At 33.4% G+C, this 21,582-nt stretch overlaps 1 protein-coding gene and 1 non-coding gene across 3 annotated transcripts in view; both read left to right on the forward strand.

Moving 5' to 3' along the window:
- The first annotated feature begins 1,589 nt into the window (after positions 1-1,589).
- TRNAM-CAU (transfer RNA methionine (anticodon CAU)) lies at positions 1,590-1,662 on the forward strand. The gene has a single exon. It is a non-coding gene; the product is annotated as a tRNA-Met (tRNA).
- Positions 1,663-2,111: 449 nt separating this feature from the next.
- Positions 2,112-21,582, forward strand: part of LOC149419917 (RNA/RNP complex-1-interacting phosphatase homolog) — a 126,374-nt gene continuing 106,903 nt past the window's right edge. For both annotated transcript variants that reach the window (XM_089637084.1, XM_089637083.1), the window contains exons 1-2: positions 2,112-2,324; positions 3,346-3,421. In XM_089637084.1, coding sequence (XP_089493210.1) covers positions 2,197-2,324; positions 3,346-3,421 — 204 coding nt within the window. In that variant the 5' untranslated portion in view covers positions 2,112-2,196. The remainder of the gene's footprint in view (positions 2,325-3,345; positions 3,422-21,582) is intronic.

Below are 21,582 nucleotides of genomic sequence, written 5' to 3' on the forward strand. Positions count from 1 at the left end.
CACAGATAATAATAAATTATTAATAATAAGGAACTCCAGTCCATTTTTCATCATCAATAATCACCGTTTAACATAAGGCGATTCACTACGTCGTGTAATATTTAAACTTGAGCCGCTATCAATAACAACCCTTAAGTAGATGGCGATAAGGTATAAATTCCCGCTCAATACCATCCGCCTGTTTTGATTTATGCAAGAAAAAAACATGGCCAAAAAGTTCCTTTTATTTTATTTTGTGGATGTTCAGGAATAAATATTTAATTTATTTCCGATCTTTTTTAATAATAATAATAATAATAATAAATTCTTTATTCCAGGATGTGGGGAGGTTAGTGCAATCCCACACATCCCATAGAGGATATAAGTACAAATAATATTTACATAAAGTAAAATAAATAAAAAGAGATTAAATTTTTTTTTTTATAAATAACTTAATTTGCCACATTATACAATAAAATCATAACCGAAAATGGGTTCGTAAGTAAGAGATTTTGAACTTTAAAGCAGTTTTCATAGGCCTATACATTATTTTTTACTGGGCTTATAAAAAGACTTATATAAAAATACTCGATTATTTCAAAGGTCAAGATGTATTCTACTCGCAGTATTTAACTAAAGCATCTGAAACATTTCTAGGCGACCAAATTTTCAAACCAAAAACATATGATTTTGCATTACTACGTATGGCACCGCCATAACAGTGTATTTATTTATTACAGTTAGTTTTAGTAGATAATTTTTTATCGATAGATAGATAGTTTTTGAAAAGTTGAAATTTTTCGGGTCTCCCGAAAACGCATCAAATCTATGGACGTGACCTGTGACGTCACCCGTCACCAGTCTCAAAAAGCCTACGTATTTTTTTCAACCGGCCATGTATTTTGTATGCGAGTCGAGATGTTTTTTATTCTTAAGATTACCCGCTTTTAATATTAACTTAAGAGCACTAGGTAAAATGTTAGCATGTCGTCACTTACACACAGATTATTGTATTGAACCTAAATGCAAGAATGTATCCGTGACCGCACCTGATAAACAATTTACCTCGGTTCAAACCAGGGTTGCAAATTTCTATGTTATAAAATACCCACAAGAGATGAAGAGATGTTAGGCTTTTTAGGTTCATGTACTGGCTGTGATGTACCTGCATATTCAGTCGTACCAACCAAACTGTGCGTTTTAATGAGATAGTGTTTTATTCGGTTTTAAATTACGAAAATTGGTACATTTTAAAATTATACGTATAATAATATGCAATCGGGATCAGCGTTTGTTACGAATATATTTATGTTTTCTTAAGTCATAATATTTTTCACTAGAGTTTCCTAATAGCAGTAAAGACGTTTCAATTTTAAGTGATCACTTTTTTGAACGACAAGATTTGAAACTTGAGCAACTTTGTGGTAAGAAGTTCACACTTGTCAATTTGCTCTCAAGTGTCGAGTTGATCAACTAAAATCGAAATATCTAAACCGCTATAATGTGCTGCTCGTGCTGCTGAACTGAAGCGAAATAGAAGTTATGTGAGAATGAATGGGTGTGAACATTGTGTTAGCACTTAATCAATTTTAACCACTTCTTTTACAACTGCCTCGGTGGCGCAGTTGGCAGCGCGTAAGTCTCATAATCTTAAGGTCGTGAGTTCAATCCTCACCCGGGGCATATCTTTTTGCTAAAATTTTTTTTTCCAAGAAAATAGACAATGTTCGCCATCATTATTTGGTAAGCAGAGAGCAAATATTTTTGCCGCATTTTCGTTTTGGCAAATAACAAAAACCTGGCGATAAAAATATTACTGTTTAAAAATGACAATAATAATACTATGCACCTACACATACTTACGCGTAATAGTTCAACGACGAGAAACATTGATTTTGGTCCCTATTTTTATTATTTTATTACAACAGATACTGCATCATTTTTGAAAAATTATTAATTTTTTCTTTTTTTAAAGTGACATCTGCCTGACGTTACAAAAACATATTTTATATTTTTATAGAAAAACAATTTTTGAGGATTGCGTCTTCAATAATATTTTCTACTATACCGATATCTTTCCGGTTTTCCGCATTCTCACAATGTTTCCTGTTTTACCTTCTAGATCAACAAAATTCTGATGGCAAGTTTGTGACAACTTCATTTACCTTCTTTGGGCGTTTATTGGCAAAAAAGAAAACATTTCTGCGATAAAATTCCATGCAATATTTTAACAAATCAGTTTTCAGACTAAATACAAACAAATTTTTACAGTTAATAAATCTATTTTCAACTAAATCAATCAAGCAAAATAAACAAAATTCGAATATGCCGAAGCTTCCTGACAGGTAAGAAACATTTTGATATTTTAGGTTAGATTTGTCTTAGAAAAAATTCCAGGTATCTCAAATACGATCTGCTTATCATTTTTGGGCATTAAAATTCAATTAACATAACACGACAATCATTTTTTAAGTAATAATGCACTAATTAATTCTATCCATGCCTCAATTTCAGTCTTTGTCTTGAAATGTTGGCATGCGTTGACATGCCAATGACATTAAGAACTTAGCCCTGTAATTTTTAAATTTGGGATTTTATTTTTAATTTTCATTTGTCTAGTCATAGTTTTAGACCATCTGTCATCGCGACATGCTAAACAACACCATACATTTCCACAAAAAATACGAAAATCACAAGAATATGGTATAATATTACGTCAAAATTTGAATAGATTGGAAACTCTCATTATCGTCATCAGTATGTGGCTCGAAATGGCTTTAGCAGTGCTTAGTGACCAGATTTGTTTAGCCAGGAGCTTACTGACCTTCCTCTTTCCCATTCCTTAAACCTCATACAATATTTCTGTAATTATTTAAAAAAAAAAACAAAAATGGCGGCAAAACTTTTCATGAGGGAAATTTTGAACTCTGATTCAATCATCAATCAGTATGGAATTTTAATGTGTTAATTAATTTAACCAATTTGCCCACCTGAAATTGTCTCCTAACGTAAATACATAGTTGTTTCTTTTAGTAATTAAGTTGAAACGGTGTATTATTTCCATATTCTAAAATAGCTCGATTGGGAATGTCTAAGAAATACTCCAGTTACCTGAGAACATATAGAATTCTTGTCACATAAAAAAATAAAGACCAAGAAAAAGTTTTAACATTTTGTTTAAAATGAACTATCTATTGACCGTAGGCTTAATTGATATAATATTTGTATGCGAATGATAAGAAAGAGATTATGTAGTAGCACAATTTCAATGAAACCTGAATTTCATATCTTAATCCTTCCGACTGAAAATTTTCTCAAAACAGAGATGTATCGGCGTACGTAAAATATTTCTAATTTTATTTTCAGATGGTTAAACTACAAAAAATGTGGTGAACGAATAGAAGGAACTCGAATAATCTGTTTCAAAACACCGTTGAGGGATGTAAGTGATTCTTACTTTATTTATTTTTAATACATTCCCGTGGTGCCACATCATTATTATTGTTCATTTTTGGTACCTTTTAGCTATTTTACTAACGTACTTTTATGAGTTTATCGTACGTTTTTATGCTCCTTTTGTATGGTGCTAAATTAAAAATTTTAATTATTTTTTTTTCTGCAATGGAATACATTTCTGTAAAGAGCCATCTATGTTTTTCTGTCGAAACCAAGGTCAAAAAGCTGTGAACATTTTTATAAACCTTATTTCTAATTTTCATAGATGTCGCTAGCGTTCAATTTCCAGGGAAATCTCTTTTATTATTATTGACTGGTTACTCTCAAAGTTGAAATTAATTATTTGACAATGTTATTTCGTTTGTTTTTGTTTTCCGGTAAAAATCAAATTACATTTTCACTTATTTAACTAGAATTGTTGATACCTAAATAAATATTATAAACTACACTTATTTCAGAAGGAATATATTTTTTTTAATATATTTAAAAAAATTTCATGCCGTGGTTCGATTGTCGCCCGTACCAATTATTAAAAAAAAATTGTCAATCGTTTTTTTATCGGTCTGCGCTAGTAATGTTATAAAACATCATGGATATAATTTTCTCACTATTAATTTCTGTAATAATATACTCATTATTCAAATCTTCAATGTGATTTAGGGTTCTATAATAATTAGTGTACTAAAAATATGTAGAATTGCAGTGTCATACACTGTCGCAGTTATTTTCGTGTTTAGCACATACATTTAAATTATCTAAAAGAATTGTTTAATTCATTTGCAACTGACATCTATTGTATACTCCAAGTTTTCAACCTAAAACCGATGCTTCAAGGTCCACATTCATACCACATTATTTTGACCCAGACTCGTCAGATGCCGCCTGACTTGTCAGAACGCGTTTACGTTGCCTGGGTATATTCGCGGCAGTACCTATCTACTGCACTTTGGTTTAGGAACGAGGAGGTCTAGCTCTGTGTAATCAATAATTTTACGATATCGTTTCGAGAGGCGTAACGACCGATGATTTTATGCAGATTTCTCTAGCACCGTCGCGCTGTTGATAGCCAGACAGATATTGATAATGCAATAAATAAGAAATTGATGTAACACTAGAGGTATTGTCTATGAATTGACTTCTTGAAACGTCAAACGTCAGACAGCTGCTTAAAAATATCAATAAATTTATAATGTTGAGTTGAAATATTAACCTAAATATGCATTTGTAGCAAAGGGAGTGAATTAGTTAATGAGGACTTTATTAACAACTTGTTACGTGAACAAATTTCCTTTCTTCAAGCCTGAACCAATGTTGCGTAATTGGTTCGTTTGGATTTAACTCGCCGCGTATAGGACTTCTTTCGCTTCTAAGAGCTTCGTTAGTTCAACTCCGTTCGTTATTGAGACAGTAATTTTGCATTACGAACTATATTGTTAAAAATATGTGTATATTGACAGCTAACCGAAGCTAAAATTTGTCTATCGGATGTCGAAACATTACTTATCAATCGTTGACTATGCTCGCTAATATCGCTGACTGACCATAGATGCCGAATTTGGTCACCGGATAACTCGTAAAAATGATAATTCAACACACCTTTAAAAAGTGATATAAAGTCATGATGAAACAAAAACTAGATTAAACAGATTACGTATTTTGAGTTCGCATGTTAGTTTTTCATCGCTTTTAATGATTTTATATCACTTTTTAGAGTCATGATGAAACAAAAACTAGATTAAACAGGTTACGTATGTTGAGTTTGCATGTTAGTTTTTCATCGCTTTTAATGATTTTATATCACTTTTTAAATGTGTGTTGAATTGTAATTTTGTTGACATATCATGGAACCGATGATTTTAGATAATATCGTATTGACATAGGGCTTTGTCGATCGTCCGTACTACACCTCCAGACCCGGCGTTTTCGGTTTCATTGTCTTTGGAATTTGGTTCCCGATTGGAATTCTGGTTGTGCTTTGCCTTCATCCATCACGACATTTTCAAACTTTTTCAAATTCACAAACTCATACCTTTTTGAGTTTTAGAGATTCATTCTTGAAACCCAGGAGGAGCTGTAACATATAGGTACGCTACTATCGAAACAACGATTGGTTCACTCGGATCGGATAATTACTCTATGATATATTATCCCGTTTATGGACACGTGCTGAATAAAGATAGTCGAACATCGTAGGTTCAGTTCGCGATGTCCGGCCGCCACGAATGCCGGAGAGTAGAGGTGAAGCGTATTTACTAGAACAGATGTTTGGAACAGATATTTCAAAGAGACTTTCGTACTTAGTATTTGTTCTTAAGTATTACGCGTCTTGCGAGTCTTGCGCGTCTTGCGAGTATTGCACGTCTTGCGAGTCTTGCGAGTATTGTACGTCTTGCGAGTATTGCACGTCTTGCGAGTATTGGACGTCTTGCGAGTCTTGCGAGTATTGCACGTCTTGCGAGTATTGGACGTCTTACGCGTCTTGCTAGTCTTGCGCGTCTCGCGTCTCGCGTATTCATACCGAGGGCGGGGCATATGTATAGGCATCTCGTTACTCGCTTACATAAGAAGAGTGTTTCCCTAATCTTTGAATATTAGGGAAACACTCTTCTTATGTAGGTGAGTAAGCGAGAAAGGATATGATACTGAATTTAGTAGATCGCGATCAGCGCGATCTCGACTGGTATTGTCAATAAATTCCGACAGTATGCGTCCACCAGTTAAAAAAGGTTTTAGCAAGAGTACAAAAGCATCGCCGGAGACGAGGTCCGGCCGGGCGCTTCTTACCTAGTGCACATAATTAGTGCACGGCTAATGTATTATATCTCGCTTTCGAAAATTGGAAGCTATCTTGTGCGAACTGTGAACGAAAGTGGCGCCATCTAGAAATAAAATATTAGGGCTTTATAAAAAAATATTTTCACTGTGTTCTTTGTTGGCATTGAAAATCTTTGTTGTTGAGATGCACCACCATAATAAAGCTTGGCTTGTGTATGTGGGGGTGTAATATTATGTTCGTTATTTTTACTATGAGTATTCTGTTTATATGTTCAGTGTATTTTTAAGGTGGTATTTAAAATGTTTATTGTTATTTCTAATACTTTCTGATAATGTATTAAAAAAAATTCTCTCCAAGATATTTATAGTTGAATTGCACTGTTTTTTTAATTACTTTTTCGAGTTGTGAGAGTTGATGTTTATCTGGGTTTTCTATTATTTTAAAAGGTGCAGTTTTATTTAGACTATTTTCTTTGTAAATTTGTAAAATTACGTGATATAAAAATAATGCATTTAGTTTTCTGACTTTAAATTCTTTAAACAGAAGTTCTGATGAATATGTACCTATATGATTTAAGTGGAATTATTTTTTAATTATTATTTTTTTGAATCTATGATGTATCTTAGTTTCCTCACTCTGTCTTTGAGTACGTTAATGTGTGTGGACGATTTAATCCATTAATTTGTCTACTGTAATGTATAGATATTTTATTTCTGTTTGGCTTTCTATCACTAAACACAAGATATTGCAGATATGTTGTTGTGTATTTGCTTAGAGTAGATTATAATTTATTTTTCTTTAGTGTTCCTTGTTTTTTATGCAGAATTGTATATAATAATTTTTTTTTAAACATAGTGTTAAGTAGTAAATTTATGAAAAACCACTTCTTTTAGTTCATTGATGTATCTGTGTTGGCCATGTTGTTTATTTCCATCCATGTTTATTAGTAGCACTGTGTCGTCCTTTTGTTTCACCTTAATTACTATAAAAGGCAATCGGCATCTGGTAAATTTAAATTTTAACATTCTAATTTTCATTATAAAATGAAAATTCGCTTTCGTTGTATGGGATGACAGTCATTTAACTTCTTGGGGCCTCTTATTTAGGTAGCAAGTTTTCCGTGCTAAGACTCATTTATCAAATTAATTAGGTTAGGTAAGATGAGAATCTCCGAAACCGGTTCGTTCGGAGAGTCCATTGAAATTGAAAACCTCTTGCAACCCCCCCCCCCCATAATGGATTTGATTAGTCGTTGTGGGAATCAGATTTTTCATTTTTTTGTGGTAATTACTTTTTTAGAAATTCTCTAACAATCCCCCCCCCCCCCATGTAATGAGCAAGTGAAATACTAGGGAACAGGTATTTGGATTAGGTATTTATTCATACTTGTACTAGTTGTTCCGAGTACCAAGAAGAGCTAGTACGACTCACCTCTACCGGAGAGGTACTGACACAAACTTTCATCCTTCCTCTTTAAAACGACTAAGATGGCGGCGCTATGTCTATTTTTATAAATTAACTTAACTATAACTCATTTGGGCGCGATTGCCTCCCCGCACCCGGCTTCAATTTAAAAACATTTTCATGTGAAAAGGGTTTACATTGACTGTTTACATAAGCAATCGGCCATCATACACCAAATTGTGACATCATATTTGTGAACGTGTTGTTTGCACATGGCCATAGCTAACTGTACTTTTCCACCTTACTCGTATTTTATATCACATCTTCAATGTTATTATATTGTGATGAATGGCACCCAAGCAATAAATAAGTGATGATTTCGCTTCTTTTGACCGAGTTCGCCGCCGCCGCCATTACGCATATGACGTGTCTCGTCGGTACAACAGAAATCGCTTCCGAGAAATATACCAAAGGAAAATAATAATACCGACGGGACTGAAGTTTGCGTGGGCGGGCGTCAGGCGGCGCCAGGGTACAGTCAGAACTAGATTACTACATTTTATTATTGTTGGCAATTTTTGTCTGGGAATCATTTGGAAAAATGATTATATTTCATACAGCATGGCATTATGCTGCGCAGCCTAAAGAAGCATGAAAAAGTCCGCGCAGCCGTTCTTCCTAATTCATAATCTGGTCTTTCAAAGATGGCGCTAATTTAGTTATTATGTAATTTTAATTATATTTAGGAAAAATCACTTTACAACTTATGCTTCAAAATTTTAAGGGTAAAAACATAATTTATGTAATCTGTTTTCTGCCTTTATAAGTTAATTTTATTTCTTAATATTTAATTTAACTTAATTTCAATGCAGTCCATTTTATTTATACGTATTTTGCTTTATAAAATTGCAAAATAAGGGTCTCAGCACGAGTAAGCTCCCAGTCAGGCTCACATTAGTAAACAATATTTTTGTTGCATTTTTTGTTATATAATTTTTTAGGTTCCATAATAACGCAACACAGTGAATATTCAACACACCTTTAAAAAGTGATTTAAATTCATTAAAAACGATGAAAAAAAAAATAAATTATACCTTACCTAACCTAACCTACTTAACCAAGTTAATAAAGTTTTTGCTTCGTCACTTTCCATGACTTTATATAACTTTTTAAAGATGTGATGAATTATCACTTTGATGATTTATCCGGTCACCAATTTTTTAATACCAAGTACTTACCTCCCTAGCAAATTTTCTAAATTCTATAAAATTCTCATTGCTCGCGTCATAAAGAGAAAATTGCGCACGTTACGTGCACATGTTTTCAAGCATACAGGGTGTATCGGCAAGTACCCGACAAAATTTAACCAGCTATTCCTTAGCACATTTGGAGTAAAAAATGTTATGGGCGCTTTGCTGTCCGGTAACATTTTTTTTTCCATTAAAAACAAAAAATAAATAAAAAAATCCACACTTCGTCACTGTCATTTGCATTGTTTCTAGAGTTCAACAGCTGTTATTAGCAAGTGTGTCAAAAAGTGTCCTCGCTCTTTCGTACACACTAAATAATAATAGTTAAAAATTAGACGAATGGTGCCGTGCCATTTCGTTGTGATTGTAAAAGCGCGCCAACGTAGGTACGTACGTACATTATTCAACGAAACTCGAACAAAATATTGCCAGACGGGTTTTCAAACTTTGACAAAGGATAAAACATTGGTGACATGTGGTGAATATGAATAATAATTTTTTTATAAAAAAAAATGTTACCAGACAGCAAAGTGCCCATAACATTTTTTACTCCAAATGTGCCAAGGAATAGCTGGTTAAAGTTTATCGGGTACGTGCCGATACACCCTGTATATTGCAGCGGCGCGCCGTAAAATTTATAATTTCAAATTTGTCAATAATTTTCAAGGATTCAGAAAAAATGTTCTGCTAAATATGTGTAAGAATTGTTTAGTTAATTGTATTAGGTATAACCTGTGTTATTTGTCATATGGTGATTTTTTATATGATTTTGTAATTTTAGGTACATATTATGTAGCCTTTGACTGAATAGGTTTTCGTAATTGTATGTAAATATTTGTATATCAACTGCTATACCTGGATTGTTCTCACGTAAAATCTAATAAAACCTTTAATTTATTATTTATATTATTTTTAATTTCTGAAAAACCAAGCCATTTCCTTGTGGCTTCGGGTAGGGACGTGACTGTACCTGTTGACGAAACTATGAATCTTACTTTAATATTGTCCTTGCAATTTTTCCTATCCTATTTTAACTACGAGTACCTATCATTATCTGACTATACCCACGTGTGTGTTTGACATTTTACAACAATAAAAGTTACTGTCAAACCAGTTTATTGATGCAGCCTGTTTGATGAATATCTATTTGTTATCAGTGCTGTTATTAATATCAACTCAGGGTAGAAGGCCTGTGCAGTGCAACATATTCGGTTCCCTCAGTGTGTTTCGTATCCAACCTGGATGTTATTGAAGCTTGTGCGTGAAATCATATCTCCTGTGAGTTAAATCATACTATAATCATCTTTGAAGAACATCAAAGGGGTAAGTCGGATTCCTTCCTTATTCCATGGTCACTATCTCCAACCATAGTTGTGTCAACTTCAAAGTTCACAATTCATATTTTACAGTCCACTCTTGATTCGCCTATTGAGATCACAGTACCATTTAGTCATAAAACTTTTTACATATCGAACGGAATAAAAATTAGTCATTGTTACTTTTATACTTCTTAAAGAATTACCTGCGCACATTTCTCACATACCCTTCAGTTATTCTGATACTTGGCCCGACTCAAGTATTTGGTCCACTTGATCGTGCCATCCCTTCCTGGGGCATCCCAAACTTCTACAATTCACATTCTCGTCATATCTTCTCTTTGTATAGTTACTCCGTGGTATATTAGTCACCATTGGACTGCCATTCCGAAGGTCGCGGGTTCGACCCGGCGTGCGCAAATAAATTTTATTTGATTAATTTGTGTTATTTCACAATTAATTAATTAAAATAATATATAGTATATTTGCGGCACGTTCCAGAGTGGAAGATACTACCAATATCGCCCTGGTGTAAGACCACCATTCAGAATTGAAACGTTGCTCCAAATGGCTTTAGCCGTGTTTAGTGACTAGATCTGAATAGCCAGGTACTTCCCCACCTTCCTCTTTCCCTTCCCCACTTACCTTCAGCCTCACAACATCCCCCAATTGGGGATGCCATAGTCTCACTGGCTCCAGACGGCAGCAGTTGGGACTCTTGTGAGGTATTAACTATAAAAAAAAAAAAAAAAAAACCCAGATTTCGCCCGATTTTCATGTTGGGATTTTTTTTCTTATTGAAGAATTTAAACATTTAAAACAATCATCATTCTGATTTGGATGAATTACTTAAATTCAAATGTACCAAAATGCGGGCTGAAAATAGTTACGTTTGCCTACCTAGATATTTCAGATAGAAAATCTGAGCAAGTTTCGTGACACCAGAGTTCACTCCTGGAATTAAGGCGCTTCAGCCAATTTTCTGTTTTATAACCTTTTTTTTTCAAATTAACCTACTATTATTAGTGGAACGCCACTGGCATGTAGATAGTAAGGTGCCTTCAAAACTGTAATTGCCCCTGTCGGTGACTCCGTGCTCCAATTTCGAACTAAAGCAACTTGAGATCGGAAAAAAGAGCAGAGCCTCTTCCTTCCTACATCGCGCCTCGAACCCAATCCACGTGTGGTGATCGGTCGTGTGGGTGGTGGATTTATCAGCCGTACACCCTGAGGGGGTGAATAAATCTATCGAGGCGTTCGATTAAAAATTGCGGTGGCACCCGCCTGTTCATTACCAGTCGTTCCGCGTGAGTTGTTTCCCTTTTGTCCCGGTTTTCTGATGTACGACTGTTGGGAGCGCTGACGGCGAATCGAGCTTTGATGCGATTCGATTATTCGTAACTCATATTTTATCGATCTCTGCGCTCTGAATGCCTTTATTACGTATCGCTGAGAGATGAGATGAAGAAATTTGTGATTCGTGGTAGCGATGCATAGCGAATTTCGATGTGATCGAATCAATCAATCAATCGATTGATCGATTTAAAATCATTCGATTCTTTTTCTTGTTGATCGAAATATTGTGAAGCTACTTTATATCTCCGCTTTAATGGAGAACAACATTTGTCATCGTCATTTCGTGAGAGTAAAAATTGCTAACGTTGCGTCGCGTCTTTTGTAAGTGAGTAAAAATTATTATTATCGACGTTTTGTGAGACCATAAATTGACATCGGCGTTTTTCGAGAGAGAGTATTACCTTTGCGGTTTTTTGAAAAGCTAAAGTTGCCACAAAAATTTTTTTAAGAAAAAAATGGTCTTCCTTATATATTATGTCAAGTATTCTATTATTTTTTTTTTTTTTTTTTTTTCGAAGAAAACTTCTTCTAACTGCTTTTCACTTTGTGATGGCATTATTTATTTTTTATTAAAACACAAATAACATTGTTTACATCACTTTATTTCGATACAAAATCTCAACATGTTTCATGAACCAAGTTCACTTCATCAGGAGCACAAGTATACTAAAGTTATAATTAAAATTAGGTCTAGAAAGAAGAGGTAGAAGGAGCGGGGAGGGGTAAGAGTGGGGGAGGGTTATTCAAAGTAGGAATTAAAATGTCATTAGACGGGAAAGACCGGGTAATTGGGAAAATATTTAAAATGGGGTTTATAAAATTTTTTTGTTTATTAATAATATCTGCTTTCATATTCACGTGTTTTTGTTCTTTCATATTCACGTGTTTCCCCACTCTTACCCCTCCCCGCTCCTTCTACCTCTTCTTTCTAGACCTAATTTTAATTATAACTTTAGTATACTTGTGCTCCTGATGAAGTGAACTTGGTTCATGAAACATGTTGAGATTTTGTATCGAAATAAAGTGATGTAAACAATGTTATTTGTGTTTTAATAAAAAATATTCGATTATATTTTATTTACCCTACTATGCACTATAACCTATAACTCAAGATAATTTTGGTTTTAAGCGGGTTCGTCCATGATTTGTTTGCTTTATAAATACAGAGTGTACAGAGTAACTTCGCTAACTTCGGAAGGTGATTCTACATGATGGTAGAAGTAAAAAAAATAAATAATTTGGTTTTGAAATTCCAATGTTCATTTTCCAATGCAAAAATATTTTTCCATAGAAGAATATCAATAACAATTTTCTGTAACTGTTTCTTTTTTACCTAAATACTATCTTAAAAATTTAAAAAAAGTTAATCATCTTTTTTACTTCTATAATCATGTACAATCATCCCCCGAAGTTAGCGGACTTTACACCTGGACACCCTGTATATGACTCCACAGTCCACAGCTTTAATAACACAAATCTCTTCAATATTATTTTTGCGTAAAGTGTACATTTTTAGTCCCATTCCAACTTAATGTTTGAGTCTTTTTGATTCTTGAACATTTTTTCCCAGTTGACCTTCGCCTTTTTGGCACTTCCTAAGCCTCGGATTAGCATGCGCGGATTGTTATCTGTTCCAACGTTTCGCAATGAACTTTTCATTAGACCCGTTGATTATTCCGAAGCAATTACAATGTTAGCACCTGGAACATGCAATCTAACAAGATGACCTCTTCTGAATCACCCCTTTCGAGTTTCGCGTGTATGGCGATACTAAATTATTTCAATCATGAACCTTTAACGCCAGCAGCACTTCTAAATCTTTCCCTAATCTCATACCTACTTCTAGATAATATTTATAGCTGACCTTGTCGATCTAATCTTACGGAGTGCCTACACTTATTTATTTATTTATTCAAAAAACAGTTTTTAACATAAAAAACATACTCTGCACATCTCACTAGGGCATTCCTGTATCAAGATGTGCAGCTTTACAATTACGCCATTTAAAAAATATATAAATGTAAACTTAATATAATAATAACATTAAATTTAAACCCAAAAAATAAAAGTTAATGACACGGTTGTTTCGAGACCGGTAGACAAAAATAAACAACATTTTAGTAACAAATATACGAAAAGTAAAACAAAAATGTCAACAAAAGAAGCATTGGGCAGTAATAGTCCAGTCAGTGGGGAGTTTTACCTTGCAAAAGGTTAGGTAGTAGCGATTTTGATATATGTTGTTAAGATTGGGACTCTAAGGAAAAAAAAAAGTTTTCGACCTTGGGAGGGTCGAGCTCGACCCGCCATCTTGGATTGAAGGTGCCAAAATTTTTTTTTTTCAAAATAATTGTGAAGTGGTCGTTTTTACAACCAAATTGCTCAAGGCAAACTTAAAGACAACTAAATTACCTACATTTTTTGTAGATGGTATTTTTTTGTAAGTCTAATAGGTAACGAGTTACAGTGGCGGAAATGTGAATATTTTTCTAAAAAATGATGAAATTCCCAACTTTGTAATTTTTTCGGGTTATTCATTACATAATTATAATAATTTTGTAAACTCATTTCCACACCACCATGAGGTATAGAACATGGCGCATTTTTTTATTGTGGTATCTCCAGTAGGTCTACTCCACAGATATACCAGCGATGGTAGATTTCGAAATTATGTTACATTACTATGAATTATGTTACTATAAATTATGGTACTTAATAACAGTCTTCGGCACCAATTCACTCACCAATGTCATCATCTAACTCATTGCCTGTGATACTGAGATTCTGGGCTTTCATTGACAAAATCTCTTCTTCTTCGTCCTCGACATCGATGTGAACCTCTAGCGAATTTCAGCATGTTTGACCATTACAGCACCCACATACAATAGAACACTTCAATCCAGCTTTCGTGCAGCTACATGCAACGCCGCATCCTTTTTTACAATTGCATGAAATAAATTTTAATAAAGTCTCGGGTGCTGGTTTCTTTGTCATTCTTACTGGAACAAGCCCGTTAGTGTCACGTTTCCAGCCCCAGTTTCTGGATTTTTTTGGATTCCATACCATTTTTGGACTTCATGGTACGTTCTAAATGCATGGTACTGTGCAGCGTCGTTCGTTGGTGGCAAAGAGGCAAGATTGAATTTGCTTTTTGTTGTCGACTTTGCGAAACGTTTGTAGCGGACTTCTTCCAAGGTTTCCTTATCCATGTCACCCCCGTACAAAGCAACAAGAAAGCGTGTTCTTGCAACTGCTATGTCTTCTGGTGTTGCATCATGTTGTTTGAAGATTCCTATCATGGCATTGAGTCTTGTGTCGTTTTGCACAAGCGAACAAAATGTTGTTTTTCCTTGGTTGAAGAAGGACGATGTTGTATCGCAGCCGCTAAATGCCTTAAATGCCATGAAGAAACAGAATATTCTCAGCCGCCTCTTTGTATTTCACACTATTCGCGGAACACAGTCTTTCAAAAGTTTTGCCTCTCCCGGGTTTGCGAAGATATATACTACTTTTGGGTGGTGCTAATGCTGTCAGCAGAACTAGGAGATCAATGTCTTCGCCAATAATGAAAACAGCGTCATATGATGAACACAAGGAAATCGCAGTATTGACAATCAACTCATCAGCATCTTCTTCAGCCTGCTTAACTGTAAAATCATCCTGTATTAATTGCTTTGTAAGCATCGAAATCAGACGGACTTTGTTATTTTCATTGGCTAAAAATCGTTCTTGTGAAACTTGAACTGGCATTGTTTCATCGAAAAGAACATCTGCAGACATGAGCATCCAGGCAACGTCCTGTAACCAGGACTCAATCAGTGTTGCCAAGTCAGCTGTAGACTAGGATCCCACTATAACAAATCAACGTCATCGAGTACACGGATGATGCTATATAAGTATATTGTAACGTAGAAATACGTTAAAATGATATTGTGTAATATGTTCGTACAAAATTTATCAAGAAAACTGGAGTTTTACAATTTTTTGTCAAAATTTTCTTCTTTCAACCGCTGTAACTCGTTACCTATTAGACTTACAAAAAAAGCTTTTTGCAAAAAATGTAGGTAAATTAGTTGTCTTTTAGTTTGTTCTCAACAATTTGGTTGTAAAATCAACCACTTCATAATTATTTTGAAAAAACCAAATTTTGGCACCTTCAATCCAAGATGGCGGATCGAGCTCGACCCCCCCAAGGTCGAAAACTTTTTTTTTTCTTTAAAGTCCCAATCTTAACAATATATGTGAAAATCGCTACTACCTAACCTTTTGCAAGGTGGAGCCCTTTTTTATCCCCCACTGACTGGACTATAAGTTTATAGTAAGTTGGCAACAATAATATTCTTCTGTTAACTAAAGTACAAGGTACCTGTGCTGGCTTATCAGACACGAGCATAGGGTAACCATACCAACAATTACAACATGGATATTATGAATAATAAATTATAAGAAAACATAAAATAACTAAATAAAAAAAGGTAAATAATAACCAATAGGTAAGTAAATAATATTAATAATAATAATAAATAGTAAGTAAGTAAATAAATTAGCTAAATAATAGTTAAAGTAAATAATAATACGATAGTGAAGTAGATAGTAATAAGTACATAATAATAATAATAATAAGTAGATATTAATAAGTAACCAAAATTTGGTAACTAAACATAACTTGATTGACTGCCGTAATATAGTACCATATTATGAATACGAACCAAATTCATTTTTAGAAAACGAATTTTATAAAATATATTATGATATAACTATACTAACAGACCGAACGATTAGTCATAATAGACCCGATATAGTTTTACATGACAAAATTAAAAAAATAACTTATATCATTGATGTCGCTATTCCAAATTCCTGCAATATTCAAAAATCTGTTTATGAAAAAATAAGAAAATACACAGATTTAGGAAATGAAATAAAAAGAATTTGGCATTCTCAGACTATAAAAATATTACCATTCGTTATTTCGGCTACTGGCATTATACTTAGCTCTCTCATTAAAAATTTAGGCGTATTAGATCTATCAAAAAAATTATATATAAAGATGCAAAAGTCGGTCATTTTGAATACATGTAGGATAATAAAAGATTTTTTAAATGTTTATGTGGAGGGATCAGTAGGATTTATAGGCCCTGTTAGAAGTTCTACCGAGCCGAACCCTCTGATATGAAAATATCTGGAGTCAGTGAATTATTTTCCCATTTGATCTCTGGTGAGTTGACGTGTTGTTCTTGTATTGTTTTGTATTTATTTTGCTTATATAATGCACTTACATAATGTTGATTGACTAGATGATCATTTGTGGAAAAGTGTGTGGAAGGGTTTAGTTTTTCCTATGGGGAAGATCTAACCCGGACAATAAAATCGGAAGTTTAAAATAATAACAAAAAGTTATTTTAGAAGTAAATAAGTAAATTCGCAGTAAGTAAATAAGGAGTGTATCGAAACAGAGCTTCCATACGGAATTATTTCACACACACTATTTTCTAAAGTACCTTATGTAATGCGACATCCGGCCGCCACGAATATTGAATATTGGAACGGTACTGGCACAAACTTTCATACTTCATCTTCAAAACAAGACCAAGGTGGCTTCGCTATGTCTATTTTAATTTTCTGAATCTTACAAAGTAACTACACTATTTCATAAATTAACCTACCTAATTGTTTTGGTCATCACTTTAAAAGAGGCCGAGTCTTTCGTGACACGAGGGAATTTACATATGTAGGTATTTCTTAATAACAATCTTTCCTTTCGTAATAAGTTATAAGAGAGTACGTTTTTTTAATTTGTTCAAGATATACGTCTATTGATTGTTAAAAGGAATTCCCTCAAGTTTTGCATATGATGTAGCATCGGATGTTACGTACAGGATTATTTTAATAATAACTGACGTGGACCTGGCGTTACCCGAGACTTTTCTCTACTTTCTTTAAATATAATATGCATGTATTGTAAATTCTCTAAATTATTCTGAAATCCCTATCAAAGCCGTTTATTTTATACTGTTTCGAGATTGTCCCAAAGTTTCACAATTCGATTGCCTCCCGGTGCGTAACTAGGAGACAGCAAACGCGTGCCGAACATTTTAACACAGTTGACATTTTCCTTCTGAGAAAGCGACGTTCTTACCAATCGTTCTTGTTTTTCTGGATTTTGTGATTCTGCTCTTCTAAAATATCCTTCACTCCTCACTTTAATTAAATATACTCTCCGCTTAATCCCTTTAAATATGAAACCGCAGGACCTCCTAGGTGGAGATAAATATTAAAAATAAAATTGTAATCGTTTTAGTTAGTTTAGTAGGTACCTATCAGCACTATATTATTAAAATCTTTTAAAAAACCAATACTGAAAAGAATCAATTTCTTTTCTTTATAGTTCTTCGCATATTAAATTCGTTTTTACGGTTCTTGAAACAAAGTATGGAAATTTATCGACATTATACTTTTTTAATGTCGAATTTACACCGTGGATTGTGAATGGGTATAATTATCGTTAAATCTGTATTGAAGCCGCTCATTTAATGCTGAGGTTTTACCTGATTATTGACGACGCATCAATATGAAGCGCCCACTACATTGTCTATGATTTGTGTATGTTTTTTTTCATTTTGAGCGTTAAATACAAACCATAGACAAAGCGTGTCAAAATATCAATTTCTTAGCGCCATTATGTTCCATATTTGTCAGTGAACATCCATTAAAATGTTTCACCACTCTCTGTCTTAAAAGCTGGGATTTTTATAATTTGGCTATTCGTATTCCGTTGGATTATTAAATAAAAATATTGTGTTTAAGTGGTATTGTTTGTATTCACAGATTTTTCACGTTAGGAGACCATTAATATCAATGATGATTCCTTCCAACACTAATTCGATTCCTCGTGTGAGAAAAAAGCTCTTCTTGAACAGAAATAGCAGAACGTTATAAGTTGAAAAATCACGATTTATATTATATTTCCAATTTTGATTTCTTTTGACTAAGAAACGGCTATGCTGAGATTCTCTTTCATTATGTCAACTAGGTATAGTTTTTTTTTTCTTTTACAACCAAATTCTGCTTAGCTTTAGTCGAAAATTTGTGAAACCATCAATTCTTCACCAAATGACTAACGGTAATCTTTATTTGACTGTATCTTTGCACTATTTTGATTTGTGAAAGCAACTGTGACATGTATTTAACCAATTCGTCATTAGAATCATTATTGTTATTTTACTATGAAGTTTTTGTTTCTTTTCTTAATTTCTTTAAAGTATTATTTCCATCCATTTTTAAACGTTTATTATTAGCATTCAACTTGCCACAAAAATATTTGTAGAAATGGAACTGAGCAAACCTTGGCTTCGGTCATTTTTACTGAATTGAGTTCAAACCTTCACACAGTTTTGATCATTCAGTTGATCCTCTAATCTTAAAATTACTAACCAAAATTACATTTAAACATCAATTTCACCTTTCGAAGGAATGTAAGAAAGTAAGTTAAGAAAATTTCCTCAGAAATCATAAGATTTGTAAGTAGGTACTTAAATACCTACCCCCTTAATTATAAAAGCATGTATTTTGTAAAACTTTTTTATTGTATTTCAAATAAGAATTTATATAATTTTTCCAAAGAAACGTCACTGTCTCATCGATAATTAATTCTTTTATAAACTTCTTCAAGCAGTAGATGGCATAATATAGAACAAATGCGAATAAGAAAGTTTAAATAAACACTACAATTTCATATTTGAAAAAATAATCTGTACTGAACCATTAAAACGGCCACCATTTTGAAACGAAAACAGAATGTATACAATAATACAGACAGACGAAATGCAAAACGGTCGAGTTAAAATAGGACTTCGCTACGTTCAGTCAATAATAATTTTAATAATTATCTTAAAATAAGTCTGATTACTGCTTTGGTAAAATGTGCCACCTCGTGTTATATTCGTTCTATCTATTGCTTACAACGGTATCTTTTAGGGTCGCGGTCGGTTAAAAAGGGCATTCGACAAAATGGTCCGTGAAATCGTTTGAAATTCCCTTTGTTGCTTCTCCTTATCCTTCGAGTGGTTTATGTATAAATTGAGTGGTTTTCGAGCGGCTTGGCCTGTGTGGGTTCCGACTTTACCTTTCCTACATGTGGGCTATTCCTCTTAGAATGAATACTTAACACTGAAAATCTCATCACAAGTTTATTTAAATAATATTTATTACTGTAATAATATCCTAATTTGTTACCTACTATGTTTTATTTATATTATTTTTTGTAAGTTTTGAAATTTGTGCTTGATTTCGATACCTCAGTTCCAAAGTGTAACAACTTAAAAAAGTTGTGAGAAAATTAGGGAACAATATTTTGTTGAGGTTTAATATTTTACTGTCCATGTAATTTGTGTACTGAAATTCTAATATTTCTAAAATATAATAAAAATATTAGTTAAATAACATTTTTTTCTAATCGAGTTTTCAGTGGTCAGTGGTTTTTATAAGATTTTCGTAGATGTTTTTGATTAGATGTTGGTGATTTAGAATTCTTGTATTATGGAAGTAGTTCATATTTTTGGAACGTATGGAACTGATAGATGTTGGTATACTAAGCATTTTCCCATACTCAAAATTGTAATTTTCCGAGTTTTTGCACTATGGATCCGAGGTATAGATTTGGTCTTCTTCTATCGTACTGTATGAAAAGAATGTCAAAAACATCTTTGTGCAAAAGACGACGTTTTCTAATACTTCTTTTAATGCCATGTAGGTACATAAATACAATTTAAAGTAAATTTTGGCTCTTTGTTTCAAAGCGGAAGCCTATTGCATTCGCGATTCTTCGATTTAAAATTTAATACACGACATTAACTCAATAATCGTGTTTTTCTGAACCTTCCTCCCCTCCCCCATTTACTTCCGCCTCACAACATACTCTAATCGAGGGCGCTAACGCATCATTTTCTAAAACCAGTAGGTCACTTGTGTGATATTTACGTTCACAAAATTTCGATTTTTTTTGGCATGAAATTGTCTCGGGGATTTACAATAATGGAATTTTATTAACGAAATTTTCCTATTTAATTTTCACCTTTGTTGAAATAATCGATGATTTCATAATGGATATCACAATTTTACTCTTCACTAGTTTAATTCTTTAGTACTAGAAGCGATGTTTTAATTAATTCCTTCAACATTTCATTAAATTCCTAACCACAAAAACTAAGGGCCCATTTACCACGTGCCAAATTTCTTGTGGTCTACTGTGGCACTTAAATTTAATGGCCAATCTATCGGGCAATACAAAGTTGCAAACAGGACTTTATAATAACTGCCATCAAAACTAATGTGGTACTATTAAAGCTAGAGCATCCTTTCTGTCCGCCCGCAATAAAATATTATGTCATAAGCGCTAAATAATAAGCACCGCTTAAAATTGGCACCAAATACTTTAAATTTATCCTTACGAATTCATTCTCGAAGCTCTTTATAGAACTAAATATTTTACGTAGGTTTTTGCCGTCTATTAAATATTTATTGGTGTAGCCTTTTTTCGCAAGTAAAATACCACTCAAATAACTTAGGTAATTATAATTTTATATTATAGGGCGATAACTTGTGATACTAAGGTTTTTTTTTGAAAAAGATCACCTAAAAGCATTCAATGAATTTTCTTTCTTTAAACAATTCGACATAGCTAAATAATTTCTAGTAGCTTGGTGAGTGGTTTTTATTTCAGGAAATCTAAAAATCAGTACATTTTATGCATTAAACCCCAAATATTTTTTTAACCAGAAACCTCGCAAAAACTGCACATAAAAAAATTTAAAAAAAAAAAACATTTTGCAGAAGACATTTACCGAGTTTTGTTAAACGAGTATTCAATATATTTCGCTCCATCTTCACCCTTTACCACAGACATATGAAATATTCATATGTCTATGCCCTTTACGCTCCATCTTTATCCCTACCCTACCACAAATTTTTGAGTTTTTAGTTTTCTTTTGCTGATCTTTGGAGGTTGATGGCATTGGTTCCTTGTTTTCTCTGTCCGGTTTGGCAC

This window comes from Hesperophylax consimilis, chromosome 11 (assembly GCF_061612785.1).
Source record: "Hesperophylax consimilis isolate HC1 chromosome 11, BYU_Hcon_1.0, whole genome shotgun sequence".
NCBI lineage: Eukaryota > Metazoa > Arthropoda > Insecta > Trichoptera > Limnephilidae > Hesperophylax > Hesperophylax consimilis.